The sequence below is a fragment of the Echinops telfairi genome, unplaced genomic scaffold, assembly GCF_000313985.2.
Source record: "Echinops telfairi isolate 266 unplaced genomic scaffold, ASM31398v2 ScPeMD7_7424;HRSCAF=8462, whole genome shotgun sequence".
In the NCBI taxonomy this organism is placed as follows: Eukaryota; Metazoa; Chordata; class Mammalia; order Afrosoricida; family Tenrecidae; genus Echinops; species Echinops telfairi.
Window position 1 is genome coordinate 42,405,887 of NW_022111324.1, and position 14,942 is coordinate 42,420,828.

A 14,942-nucleotide genomic window follows, 5' to 3' on the forward strand; every position below is an offset into this window, starting at 1 on the left:
TAGAGGTTCCAGACATTGCAGCAAGACGAGAATAAGATATAAAACACATGCACATTAGAAAAGAAGAAGTAAAACTGTGTTCACAGAGTATCTGATTTTCTATATGGAAAATATACTGCAATCTGTAAAAGATCAGCATACAGAAATGAATTGTATTTCTGTATACTAACTAAAACAAATAGAAATTTAAAAAAATCTACATTGTATAAAATTCTTAGAAAAAATCTGGGAGTGAGAAAGCAAATGTTTTGAGAATGAGAATGGAAACAAATGTACAAATGTGCTTAACAAAATGTATGTATAAATGGATTGTGATAAGTGTTGTATGAGCCCCCAATAAAATGAATTTAGAAAAAAATCTACAATAGCATCAAATTATATAAAATTCTTAGAAAAGATCTGGGAGTGAGGGGGATGTAAAAGATCAGTATATTTGAAAGAGAGCCTAGTATGAATAAATGGGTTATCCTATGTTCACGCATTGGAAGACCAATATTGTTAAAATGCCAGTTATCCCCAAATTGATCTATAAACCTCACTGCCACTGAGCTGATTCTAACTTGTCACACCTTGTAGGACCGAGTAGAACTGCTCCAAAGAATTTCCAAGGATATAAATCTTCATGAGAGCAGACGACCTCATCTTTCTCCCTTGGAGTGACTGGCGACTTTGAAATGCCAACTGTTTGTGGTGCTAAACCTACTGCACTGCCTGGGTACCCTGACTTATAACCAGTAGTCTTCAGATTGATGCTGCGTTTTGGTGACTTGTGTGTGGCAGTGTAGAACTGTGTTACCTAGTACCTGCTGTGGCTGACTTTGTGGAAGTAGATTTATTTGACAGATGGTTCTTCCAGGGCACTTCTTAGAAGACCTAAATCTCCAACCTTTCTGCATTGGCATTTAGACTGTGGAACATTTATTTTAAATGCAATGCCTTAGGGGTTTGAAAGAAGAAATGCTACTACTCTTTGCCTCCATGTGTATAGATATTGATAAATATGAGGATGGGACCCAGTGTACTGATAAGCCAGAACTATGAGAACACAAGAGGCAGCTTTTGTTCACCTATACAGTTTTAGTTATAAAATAACACATAAAAAAGCCTACACACCCCACCCCCCCATCATGACCCCAATTACACCTTACAAATCTGGCTAGACCAGAGTATGTACATGGGCACAGATAAGAGCTGGAAACACAGGGAATCCATGATGGATAAGCCCCTCAGGACCAATAATGAGAGTAGTGATACCAGGAGGGGAAGGGGAAGGTGGGGGAGAAAGGGGGAACCAATCACAATGACCTATATATAACCCCCTCCCAGGGGGATGGACAACAGAAGTGGGTGAAAGGAGATATCGGTCAGTGTAAGACATGAAAAAATAATAACTTATAAATTATCAAGTGTTCTTGAGGGAGGACCGGGCTGGAGGGGAAAGAAATGAGCTGATACCAAGGGCTCAAGTAGAAAGAAAATGTTTTGAAAATGTTGATGGCAACAAATGTACAAATGTGCTTGACACAATGGATGCATGTATGGATTGTGTTAAGAGATGTATGAATCCCCAATAAAATGATTGAAAAAAAGAGAGCCTGCAGAAACACTTGATATTTGTATTAAAATCACTGTACAAATGCGCTTTACACAATTGATGTGTGTATGGGTTGTGATAAGAGTTGTAAGAGCCCCTAATAAAATGATTTAAAAAAAAAGTTGTACGAGTCCCCAATAAAATGATTTTTTTTAAAAGAAAAAAAAATCACTTGGTATTTGTATTAAAATCATTGCAAAAGTAGCTTGTGGAAAGCAAAGCTTGTGCCTTATATGTATTTGAATTTTATGTGTATTGTTAAGTACCTGGCATATAATTGACTTTCACCATATGTTTACTGAATTAATGGGTGTTTTGTAATCATAAGCAAAATATGTACCCAAGAGTAAACATCCTCATATGAGGATTGGCCTTTTAAATCTTACTATCATCAAACAAATGATAAGCATGCAAAATGAAAATACTAACATTTTTAAAATGTGAAGATGAGGTATTATTTTAGGGATATAAAACATTGAGCATGACTAACTATAGGAAGGTAATCATGGCAATTATCTTCTCATATCGGACAGATATGAGATCTGTGAGCGATCATTGAGAAGAGAGGATTCCATCCTGGGGATTAAGTGGGAGGAAAGTTTAAGCACATAATGCTACTTAAGGGGAGTGGAAATGTTGGGGCTGATGAACAGTTGTGCGAGTTAAACAGAGTTTGGATTTAGCTGATGGCAGAGTGTGGGGTATCAGTAATTGTTGAAGCATCAAGTAAGTCTCCAGGACCTCTGTGCATGCATGAGGCATCTGATGAGCTTCCGTTATTTACCCTCCCACTGTACACTTTTTGCAGGATTCTGAAGTTCCTGGTGCATCAGACAATGGATGAGCAATCACAGGGAATGCAAGGGCCACCTGTTCCTCAGTTCCAACCACAGGTAATGTGTTCTCATCAGGACTGGCATCAATCTATTTGAAATATAGGAGAGGAAGTACAAAAGTAGGCATTTACATTTCCTTTAAGAAATAAGGTAGCCCCCAAATACTGATTACAGCTTTCCAAGTTTTCCGCAGAATTATTTCTTTGCTTTAAAGTGCTGTTTTATAATACTTAATTTTCATGTACAAACATGAAGGAGGGGCAGGAAGGACAACCATTAACTTTGAGTGACATATAGGTGTTGGGGTTAATATTAGGCTTAATGAAAAAACGAAAAATACCCAACTGCCCCCAAGCCAATTCTGACTCATAGCAATCTTATACAGGGTTTCAAAATTGATATAGCTTTACAGGAGCAGACAACCTCTTCCTTTTCCCAAGGAGTGGCTGTCGGGTTTGAACCATCAACTTTGCGGTCAGCATGACTTAACCGTAGGCTTAGGGAGAAGAAAGAAAGCTGAGGTTGCACACAGGCTGTGGGAGTTCCCTGTGTGTTTCCCTGCCTGGCTGGTCCTGCCCTGCTGTCGCGATCTGCATTGTCACGCCCTGCGCGCTGTTCAGTGTCTCTTTCCTGTTAGATGCTCATTTGTCTTAAAGTGAAGTAAAAAAGGATGGTTTCAGTAAAAAATGGACACCCATTATTAATTCACTATTTAGCACCCTGCATTCATTATGAATGCCTGTCATAAAGCTCAGGATAATGACATTTTAAAAATAACAGAAGCCCCTGTGTAGGCGCAGCCCCTCATTTTCATTGTTCAGACAGACCGTATTTCTCAGCCTCATATTTGAGGCATCCTGAAATATGCCTGACATTTGCTCTGCTACCATTGTTGCTCCAGTGTAGCTTAGCTCAATATTTTAAAATCGTTTGAGAAATTAATGATTTTTCAAATGAGTTTTGTAGCCAAAATAGACTTGGGAGACTGGCATAACAGATTCTTTACTGCCATGTTGTTTCCAGAGTTTTAAGAAGGTGATAGAGAGTGTGTAGTGTTGACCAAATTTATTTAACTATTGTACTCTCATTTTTGTTTTTTTAAGCCCATATATTGACTCCTTTCAGAATCAGTATTCTGTAAAGCACCGTTTAGAAAAATACTGCCCAGAAAAATACCTTCTTCTACTCCTGTGATTTTTCTTATTTTGTCTTTTTCATTGTCCCCTCCATTAAAAAAAACAAAAAAACCTGCCTATCTTTCAAAGAACATCTAAAAATGAGTGATCTTTTATTTCCTTGGGAATTGATGATACTGTTTTTGGTGTTTCTTTTCCGATACTCAGAACACTTGTACCATTTCTATCAGGGCAGTTTCCTTATTGCGCCTATTAGGGGAGCTCTCCTTGAGGAACTGACTTACTTTTTCACATGTGGAGGCTCAGTAAGAGCCTGCAATTGAAGCAGATTTGGATGTCCTTACGTTAGCCCTAATCTAAGTTAAACTTAATTACTCTTAATTTAAACCTTATTGCAGTTTTAATTCCTTGTCTTCCTTATACCTGCCTGAATTCTCTGTATTGAGTAGAGATATTTTAAAGTAAGGTCAGTGTTTTAATTTGAAATGACAGTATTTTGTTTTTTAAATGTACCATCTTTCTTTTGCATTCTGCCTTACATTTTACTATCAAGATTATAATAAGCAAATTCGATCTCTCATCCATAGACATAGTGCCAATTTTCACACACACACACACACACACACACACACACGCTCTTCTGTATTACATTATATCTAGTTGAAGGCAGTAAAAGAAACACTTCTAAAAATTGGGTCGTTTATGTTATGATTTTGAAATTCACAGTTTTTCACAGTCCTGTGTTTCAAAGGAACAAAATAAGCACTTTCATTTTTGCTTCCTACTGGCTTACCAACCAGGAAAGGTCAGAGTGGTGGCGGGAGGCAGGAATGAATTAATTGTTTTCCTAAGAGACTGGGGTTGCCACACAGCATACATTTCAGAATTACGGGAGTGGCTCTGCATTTCTTTTCACGCTGCCCCTTTCGTGTTTGCCCCCTGCTGCTGCTCCTGTGTTGGGAGACCTCTTTCCCTGTTGGAAATAGGCAAGTGTCATCCGGGATCTAGCTGTCTTGTGGTGAGCAGGGTAAGGGAGAAAGATTTCTTTTCCACCCCCTCTTCTGCATTCAGACTGATGTTGTGAGACAGTGAAAGACCAGAGCTTATAGGCGTCATTGCTTATTAAGTCTTTGAAAAATGTTACTGCTCTCAGTAGCATTATTTTAAAAGACTGGGAAAGGACAGCTCCTGCCCTGGGTTGACAACCTCCTTTTGTTTTGTTCCACACCATTGGCCTGAATAATGGGGGCGATATGGCAACATATGGTTAGCCAAGTGACTTCTTTCACTTTTGTAATGCTAATGTAAGCTTGGACTTACACAGGCAGCACAGGAAGTCAGCTTTCTTAGTGTCAAATACCAATTCCCCGTTCTAATGATGAGTGATGTATGTTCTTGGCATAGCCTTTTTTCCTTGTTCTGAGGCGACTGCTCCAACCCCGTAATGCTCAATATGTGCTCTCATTTCCTGGGCAGTGTACTTTCTTGTTTTGTAAACTTTAAGACGCTATCTTGACTATTTTTGTTTGGCTTTCTTTCTCTTGATATTAGAGAAAGATTTTCCTCTCCCAATTTTTTCCCTCCCTCCCTCCCTCTTTCCCACCTTGCCTCCTCCCTCCCTTCCCTTTTTTCCTTCAGCAAAGTCTCTAACAGGCACTGAGAAGACATTTGGACTCGATCTTTATGCTCTGTATCTTCATTGCCTTGGATTCTTGCTTGTGGAATAACAGATTTAACAGATTTTTTTTTTAAACAGACTGTAGGAAAGGTGATAACAGAAATAAAATATTTACCTTTTACTATGAGATTAATTTTAAGTTGTGGAAAGTTTTGGGTAACGTTTTGAGAGTTCCTTTGATTTATGAAAACTGAAGATAGCTGTGATGTGGTCACTCTTTTAACATATAGTTAAATATAAAAGTTATCGGGTACATGTCTGAGAATTTCTGGAAATAATTAGAAGGAGGGTTAGTAAACTTATCAGAGGCTTATGTTTTGCATTTTCTGGACATTTAAAAAGATCTAGTCTTCCTTTCAGGAGCCTTGGTGGCGTAACAGGTTGTGCATCGAGCTACTGGCCGTGAGTTCAGCAGCTCAGACCCCCCACCCCCCCACCCCCCATCACTCTGTCCCTGTCAGGGCTTCCGGCCTTGGAAACCAAAAGGGGCCAATGCCACTCTGCCCTAGAGGGTCTCTATGAGTCACCGTTGATTTGATGGCAGTGAGTTTGGAGTATCGCTTTGGCTGTCTGTCTGCTGCCTTTTGGTGTTGAGTGAACTATGGGAACTCCTCTCAAAGGCCAGCTCTCCCAGATGTACCAGATTTCACCTTCTTTCTTACTTAATTTGACCTAATGAGTCAAATGAGCTCTGTTATTTTCTCATCTTAAACAGTAAAACAAAACAACCTAAAATATAATTGTGAAGCTGTGCCTGTCTGTTACTATTACCATATTTCATTGCTCCCATATACAACAAAATTCTTAGAAACACTTCTGTATCCTGTCTCTCATTCTTCCTTTTACTCTCTTAAACCTATTTCAGGTACATTCTCCCATCCCCACACCCACCGCGCACGTCACCTAAACTGTTCTTGTCAAGATGCTAGTCTCCTCATCTTGCTTAGTCTCCTGGTTAGTTCTCGGGCCGCATCTCACTCGACGTAGGAACTGCGTATGATGGAGTTGACCATACCCTTCTTTTTGAAACGCATTCTTCACTTGGCTTTTAGGACCCTTATTTTCTCTTAATTTGCTTCCTTTTCTTCATATCCTGGACTTTTTAATGATAGCGTGCCACAAGGCCCTGACATGGGACCACTTTTCTATATTATCACATACTGGATAATCTTTTCTAGTCACATGATTCTTTGTGCAGCCAACTCTTTATGCAGCCACCTCTTTATGAACCTCTGCTGTAGATTCCAGACATACATGACCAGCTGCCTACTTGATGCCACATTTACATGTGTTCTAGATGTCTCAAACTGAACTCTAAACAGAGCTGCTGAAACTGCCTGCTGATGGGCTTTTCTTTTCTCTTTCCTTTCAGCAGCAAGTCCATTTTTCTGTTTCCACAGGCTAAACCTCAGAGTGCCAGCCCTTACAAACTGACACCTCTCATCTAGTATCCAGTCTGTTAGCAGATCCTGTAAGTTCAGTCTTTAAGTCGGTTTAGCAAGGAAACACTTCTTAGTTCCTCCACTGCTATCGCTTCAAAGTTATTTCATTTCTCACCTTTATTTTGTGGCAATAATTTCCTGCTTTGATCTCTTTGTTTTCATGCTTGCCTTTCTTTTGTCTATTTCTAACCCAGTACCTTATATCAGTCAAATCATACCTGTCCTCTGTTTAAAATCTTCAGATCCATCTGACTCCAACCTAGTAATTCATTAGATTTCACAAGGATAAATCGGCATACTTTTCCACTTTTACTGACCCGTCTCATCCCCTCAATTTTTGTGGCTCTTCATAACTCCAAACCCACTTCCATTGAGTTGATTCCGACTCATAGTGACTTCACATGGGGTTTCTGGGGTTATACATCTTTATGGGAACCAGTAGTCTTATCTTTCTCCCATGGAGCAGCTGCGGGGTTTGAACTGCCAGCCTTCAAATAGCAGTCCAGTGCACACTCAGCACCTCAAACTCATAGCAAGGTAAGCTTTGTTATACTCTCTGCAAGGTTGTACCTTTCCAATCATAGTTACCCAAGTTTGAAACAAGGGAATGCCATACTCACTGTTCAGGCACCTTCCTTAAGCACCTGGCTGCTAACTGGAAGGTTGGCCGTTTGAACCCCAGCCCCTCCCCTGGCCGGTCACTCTGGAAGAGAGATGAGGGTGGCAGTCTGCTTCTGTAAAGATCAAAGCCTTGGTAACCTAGGCAGCCCTTACACTTTGTTCCCTAGGGTCACTATGAATCAGAATCGACTTAATGGCATCCGAAATTACTTTTTTTTTTTCCTGCTAATTCTCTGCATCCTGAATGATACCACTCTTGTTCTTTCTGTTAGGCACCACAGACTGAGTTCTGCCTCATAGCGACCCTGTGTACAACAGAACGAAAAGGGTCTGGTACCGTGTCAGCCTCACAATTGTTCTTATGTTTGAGCCCTCAGTGCAACTTCCATCCCATACCATCTTGTTGAGGGGCTTCCTCTTTTTTGTTGCTACTCTTCCAAGCATAATGCCCTTCTCCAGGGACTGATCTCTCTCACAATATGTCCAAAGTATTTGAGACCAAGTCTCACCATCCTTGTCTCTTAGGAGCCTTCTGCCTGTACTTCCCACAACAAAAATGTTGTATAATGGCCCACGTTACTTCAAATGTTTTTCACCAGCACCATAATTCAAAAGCATCGATTCTTCTGCAGTCTTCCTCATTCCATGCTCAGCTTTTACACGCATTTGGAAATACCAAAGCTTGGCTCAGGCGCACTAGTCCTCAAGGTAGCATCCTTGCTTTTCAGCACTTTAGAGAGGTTTTGTGCAGCAGATTTACCCAGTGCAATGCATCATTTGATTTCTTTACAGCTGTTTCCATGAGCTTTGACGGTGGATCCCAGCAAGATGAAGTCCTTGACAACTTCGGTCTTTTCTCTGTTACTCTAGTTGAGATTATTTATTGGAAATTCATACCTAGACTATTATAGCATCTTTGTAACTGGTCTCCTCACCTCTTGGCTCTGATTAAAATGCTAAGGGACAAGTTTGAAACATATTTAATAGTTGGAACCCTCTTGGAGTGGGTACAGAGCCTCGTACAGTAACTGTTTTGAAGATCAGCTTTGAACTAATGCTTTCTAGATGAATGAAGATCCAGTAAAGATTCCAGTAGTTCTACTCTGCTCTGTAGGGTTGCAATCAGTTGGCTTTGACTTGACAGTAGTAGTGAGTCTGTAGGTAGGGTGTTTGTTGAAGTCAGTTGTATTAGTTTAGATTTACGATACCGTTATATCTTGTCTTCCTTTTTACCATTTTAGGGAGTCCTGGTGGTGTAGTGGTTACAAGTTGGACTGCTAACCACAAGGTCAGCAATTCGAAACTATCAGCAGGTCGGAGGGAGAAAGAAAGGGCTTTCTACTCTCCTCTTGGAAACCCACAGGGGCAGTCCTACTCTGTGCTATAGGGTCACTGTGGGTCAGCGTCAACTCATTGGCTGTGAGTTTGGAGTTTTGCAGTTATATCATTTTATGTGAATATTATGACCTTATCATATGATCATGGTTATGTTTCACTGTCACTAAAATATTCATAAAGGAAATATTTTTCAAATTTAGGAATTTTAATAAGTATTCCCTTTTTGGCCCAGTCAGATTTATCACTCATACAGGATAACTTTTCATTATGAATTCTTCTTTCTTCTATTTTGTTCTTCTTCTCTAGGATAGGAATATAAGGAGATATAGGACCAGTTTCCAGAAAAGTTCTGATAGGATCCCCAGGAGGGGATGAGAAGAGTATATGTGATCAATTCCACTTGACATCAACGTCTAGAATCAGTTAACTGGGGAGGATGTGGGCAGGCACTAACTTCACAGTAAGGAATACTGTGCCCATAGAACTTCTTGCTCTCTCTCTACTGGTAGATTATAGCAGGTAGCCATCTCTTTCTTTAGTTAGCAAAGAAAATTATTATATTTTAGAGGATTTTTGCCAAAAAGATCACTGTAAGCTATTCTTTGGTTGTGAACCAAACGAAATTGAGTTTTAATTGGTCATTGACAATTGTTTGGTTCATTCTCCTAAAATACATGCTGTTCGACTACCTAGATTAGTCTAAGTACAATGTGGGTGTAATGAGCAATATGTGAGTACACTGCTCTTTTCCATGACTGCATCTGGTAGCCATGTGTCACCCTTGCTGGAGGTTTTTGTTTCTTTTTCAATAAAGTGGCATGCACCAGGAAGACTGGATCTTCTGTTCTTTTTTTCCCTTTTATATTCTGGTAATTTAGTATATTACCCTGTACTTGGGAAAAAGTGAATTGTTCTTTCTACTTCCATTTTGCCTATTTTAATTTATCTTCTGTAATTGAAGATAAAATTTCCAAAGACTAAGTGACTGATTTGTTTGCAATAGAATGTTTGTAATTCTTTTGTACTAGGATTTAGAAATCATACTTATTTTACCATACCTTACTCATCAAGCAAGCCCTGTGACCAAACTGGGTAATTTTAATTGAGGGTAATGTGGCTTTTGTCCATTGATATTTCATGGCAAATTAGCAAATGATATGCTCTAGATCCTTCGGTTTTGACTGATTTGGAAATCTGACTAAAAAAATAGATACATTGACTACTCATTAATGTGAAAATTCCAGTAATACATGTCTCTTAGGGAACTTGCTATAAATGGGTTACCTCTGACGACGCATTTATTGTAATTGGCAAGTCAGGTTAGGAGGTGATTTGAAGGATGCAGACCAAGGAAGTCTTATCCATGAAACAAAATAAACTTTCAAGGGAGTTAATAATCTATTTTAGTCTTACATAAAATAAATTTCTCTGTATTTTAATGTCATTTAATTATTGAGATACTAGGATAATTAAACAGTAAGCTGGGGAAAATTGACAGTGTTTTGAGAAGCTGTACTTTGAACAGAGATAATAGGATGTATTTCTTTTCATACAGAGCAGAAAAATATGGTAATCCGACACCTGGCTTCTGCCTGGTGATCACAGAGGAGGCAGTGACCACTCTCCCTGTGGAGGTCATGGAAAACTAACTGTTATTGTGATTTTTCAACAAAAATATTAAGGGATCAGTTAGTTTATCAGGTCATGAGGAAAAAGGTGTTCCAGACAGACAAATCATATGTATAAAGGGACACAAGCTTGAAAGAACATTGCTTATTGTAACAGGGGCAAGTGTCATGCTGCCAGAAACAAAGTGCCTATCAGGTTAAGAGTGATGAGACTGTAGAGGCTTTTTATAATATAGCAGAGGCTTTGACTTTCATCCACTATAGGATGAGCTTTCTAGCAACAGAAAGGAGAAGGCATTGAAGACAGGGAATCCTCGAGGCACAGAGTTCGTTTATGTTACAGACTAGACCAAGGCTTTGATCATGTAGAGGATCGGACAAACTTGAGCAATATTTTGAAGGCACATTCTACAGCTAGGGGCTCAAATGAGGACCTGGTTAAGGCGAGAGGATGGATAAGTAGCAGCAATTGGGGAAGAGGATAGGAGGGGAAGAGCAATTTTGAATTGGTGGCCATCTATTTGACAATCAGCTTAGAAGAAGGTATTGGGCCAGAGTGCAATTTTACATTCATCAGCAGGCTCAGGATGCGTGAGGCTGCAGAGAGGAAGTGAGTGCAGCCAGCTGACTGTAGCACTCTGAACACCAGCAGCCACAGGGAGGGCTGGGGGCGGAACTGGGCTGGGCTGCACACGGTGAGGAGCATGAGCTTCTGGGGACTTGGGACTGAAGGTTCTGCTCACTAGCTGTTGGATGGAGGGCAGTTACTTAATATCTGTACATCTCAATAAAATAGCCTTCTTCAGAAAAATAATAGTTTTCTTATCAGCAAATGAATAGATTTTGCCATGTTTTTCTAGCTTGGTAGTTGGTACATACTCACTGCCATTGATGCATTCAACTCACAGAGACCTGGTAGACAGAGTAGAACTGCTTGCTGGGTTACATGGACCGAAAGCCTCACCTTTCTTCTGTGGAATGGCTGATGGGTTGAACCGCCGACCTTGTGGTTAGCAGCCTAACCCACAATACCACCAGAGCTCCTTTGGCATATAATTAACACTCACTAAATATTAGTAATAATGATGATGATGGTAAGGAGGTCGACCACGGTGATAACAATGTGTGCCAAGTTGACTTGACCCACACATTTCTTTAACCACAGCTTTAGTCCATATTAAAAAAAAAAATTGTTTTGTTACCCACCTTCAGCTCAAAGACCTTCTCCTTTAACCTTGTTGGCCTTACAAATAGCCTTACTATCCATCTGCATGCTTAAGCCAAAAAGCTATGAATCAGTAACACGTCCCACCCCCACGCCCGTCATTTGCACCCCATGTTTAATTGCTCAGAATGTTCCTTAACTCTATATCCAGATTATAGCCTGACTCAGTCTTCCGGTCCAAATCTCCACGTAGACTCCTCAGGCTAAGTCTGTTACTATCTCTTGGTCGGATTCTGTCCACTGTCTGAGCTGCTGCTTCTACTCTTGCTCTAAACACCTTCCTCCACAAACCCTTCTCCGCACACATCATGGGGTATCTTTGTGAAACGTGTATTATAAGAACACATTACAGTACTCCTCTGCTTCAAACCCAGACTCCTGGCTCTTGCTTTCCAAGCACTATTGGATTTCAACAGGACACACTTCTTCAACCTTGTTCCTTTATGCTGTCTTCTTTGCCCACCAAACTTCAGCCATGGTGTGTGTGTGTTTGTCTGAGTATTGCCCTTGAAGACATCAAGCAATTCTTTCATGAAGACATTTTTTTCAGGTGTTCTTTCTGCTAGAGCTGCTCCATTTTACTTTTCGTCTTTTCATCTCAGTGCAAATGTCACCTCTGTGCTAACATCGTCCCTGAACTACCCACTCATTTTCTACCACGTCATCCTAGTTTACTTTTCTGCATACTAATTAATCATACAGAGGGAAAATGAGAGACTACTGTGCATTTGCTTAGTTTCCTGTATATTATGTGCTCATTATTTATGTTTCCATCCGGTCTGCTACCTCTCCCACCTCTTAGTATGGAAGCTTTGTGAGACCCGTGCTCTGCCTTTACTTTCACTGACTATCAGATAATACATTATATTTGTATGATGTCTGGCACATAATAGATGTTCAATTAATATTTATAGATTGAATAAAAAAAGCACAAAACTGCTCCGTCTATTTCTCTTTTGATAAAATTATTTCTTTCTTCATATTTAATCTTACCAGGTAAGTATAGTTGGTAGTAGTGCTTATAGAAGAGTAGGGGAGATGAAAGTATTTGTGCTATTAATTGAGGTCCTGTGGTCATTAAGCTGGGAGACTCAATATTTTGGGTTAGAGTTCTTCCTTTGTGTAATATAAAACCAGCTATAATGAGGAATGGCATATTGTTCAAGCTGGTGTAAGCCTCCAACACAGAAATATTTAGGGATAGGTCACTTTTGAAATAGTTCAAGAAATTTAAGGGAGAAAAATTTTCAAATGGGAAGCCTGGATAATTAGTTTTTACTGGCACATATGGTGTCTTCAGGTTTTTAATGAGGTTTCTCAGAAATATTGTATGACAGAGTCATGTTAGAAATTGTTAGGATATTCAAGTTTGTGTAGTTTGGAAATGAGTGACAGAAAAGAACGTACCCTGAGCCGTTTTGCTAAGTAAAAGGGAAAGGCATTTAATGTTTAAAAAATTTCAAAGTTTGGAGAAAGCCAACCATATTAATATGAAATTTAATTAATTTACTAATCTAAGTAAGTGATGACATGAAAATCACTAGTAAGAGTTGAGTTTGGAATAACAATGAAAACCTTGCTAATGGTGTTAAGTATTATAATTAATACTGGCTTGTGTATTAGATCATTGATAACAATACCTCCAGGAATTATCAGGACATAATTTTCTCTCTGGGGAGTTTATTGAGTCCATGCTGCGACTCTTCTAATTTCCCCAGAGAGAATGCGCCTCGTGTTATTCTGAACTATCTTATTGCACAGTAAATGTACTTACCTTCACATTTAAAGCAAATTAATTTAGTCCGGGGATATTATGAGTCGTTTAGAGAATCTCCACCAGTGAGAAGAGGAGCCAGGGGCACAATAGAATGAATTTTACTCAGGAATGAAAAGCTATTTGTGTGAAGGAAGCAGTAAACAGGCTGACATGTAGAAGTTAATCCCAATTAGTTAGCAAGATCTGGTATGTCATTAGAGTTTATTTCGATCAACAAGAGATCGGTTAATAAGGAACCAGAACACTCAGGGTGCTATATAAAGATAAAGCTTCATTCACTCTCTTGCTTAATTTCTTGCTTGGCATGTCTTTTGGAATGCTTATTTTATGTTTCTGGGATTTTAGGATTTTTTTGTCAGATGATCTATATGTATGTCGTTTCAGATACTTGCATGGTCTGAAAACACAGCTTACCACAAACAAACTTTTAATTATGCCTTTAAGTGAAGATGCCTGTGTATGTTTCACTTAGTAGATAAGAAATAAGTAGCATAAAAAACAGCCAATGTAAGTTTTATAGTTATGTTATCCATGTTAACATAGTTATACTTTGGTACTTCTTCTCATTGAATTTGTGTGAAGATAATTGTATGGGATATGTAGTCGTTGTTAGTAATTGTAGAAGACACAGTGTGCTAACCTAGCCATGCCCTTGTCTATTTTCTTTGGTCATGAAAATCCATTTCAAACTTGTAGCTCTGTGGATCCCACAACCGTTACTTGCCTCACCAGTTTTCCTGTTATTTTTAACTGTAGGTTGAGAATGTGATAAGCAGATACTCTAAGTGCCACTAAATAGGATTTTACGTACTGTTCCCCAATAAGTATTAAAAGGACTTTGGAAAAATAACTAGAGTTAAGTATACTGTGTCATCACCATTGAAGTACCTTATATTCAGAGGAGTATGCCATTTCCATTTATGAATCAAGAGGCCAATCCACATGATAAAAAAGGTTTCCAATAGAGACTACAGTGCCCAGGATTGAGTGGTACATGGTACATCTAGCAACGGAGGATGGGCAGGCACTAATTGTGGTCTAGAGTAAGAGGGATAAGAAAAGAAAATTGAGGTAGGGAACAAAGCAAAGTGTGTTTTAGATTTGAACCCAGGCCTAACTAATTCCAGAACCTGTGTCTCTCCTGAGAGAAAGATGAGGCTTTCTATTCCTGCAAAGAGTTAGTCTTGCAAACCCACATGGCTAGTTCTTCCCTGTCTTGTAGGGTCACTGGGAAATGAACCGATGGCAGCCACTTGAGGGCTACTATCGGGGAGCAGTTAGTTCCTATCCTGGGTTGTATGGGAACTCATGGATCCCTCTGGAGATGATATGCCTATGTCAGAGTTGGATGCAAGATTGATTTGACGAGCTATGTTCTAGAGGCAGAGGTCTTGCTTTCTAGGTATGTTCTTCTTTTCACTACACCGTGCTGTTTATTAGCATATACTTCAGGGGCCCTCAAACTTTTAAAACGGGGCCAGTTCACTGTTCCTCAGACCCGTTGGAGGGCCGGACTATAGTCTTAAAAAAAACTATGAACAAATTCCTATGCACACTGCACATATCTTATTTTGAAGTAAAAAAACAAACGGGGCAAAAACACCCAGTGGGCCAGATAAATGTCCTCAGCGGGCCGCAGTTTGAGGATGCCTGGTTTTAGAGCACTT

The 14,942-nt window shown here is 39.6% G+C and overlaps 1 protein-coding gene across 2 annotated transcripts in view; it reads left to right on the plus strand.

The window, feature by feature from the left end:
- Positions 1–2,402: 2,402 nt before the first annotated feature.
- The window catches only part of NEK7 (NIMA related kinase 7), a 100,533-nt gene continuing 87,993 nt past the window's right edge, over positions 2,403–14,942 (plus strand). For both annotated transcript variants that reach the window (XM_004699783.2, XM_045298117.1), the window contains exon 1: positions 2,403–2,487. In XM_004699783.2, the coding sequence (XP_004699840.1) occupies positions 2,431–2,487 (57 nt within the window). In that variant the 5' untranslated portion in view covers positions 2,403–2,430. The remainder of the gene's footprint in view (positions 2,488–14,942) is intronic.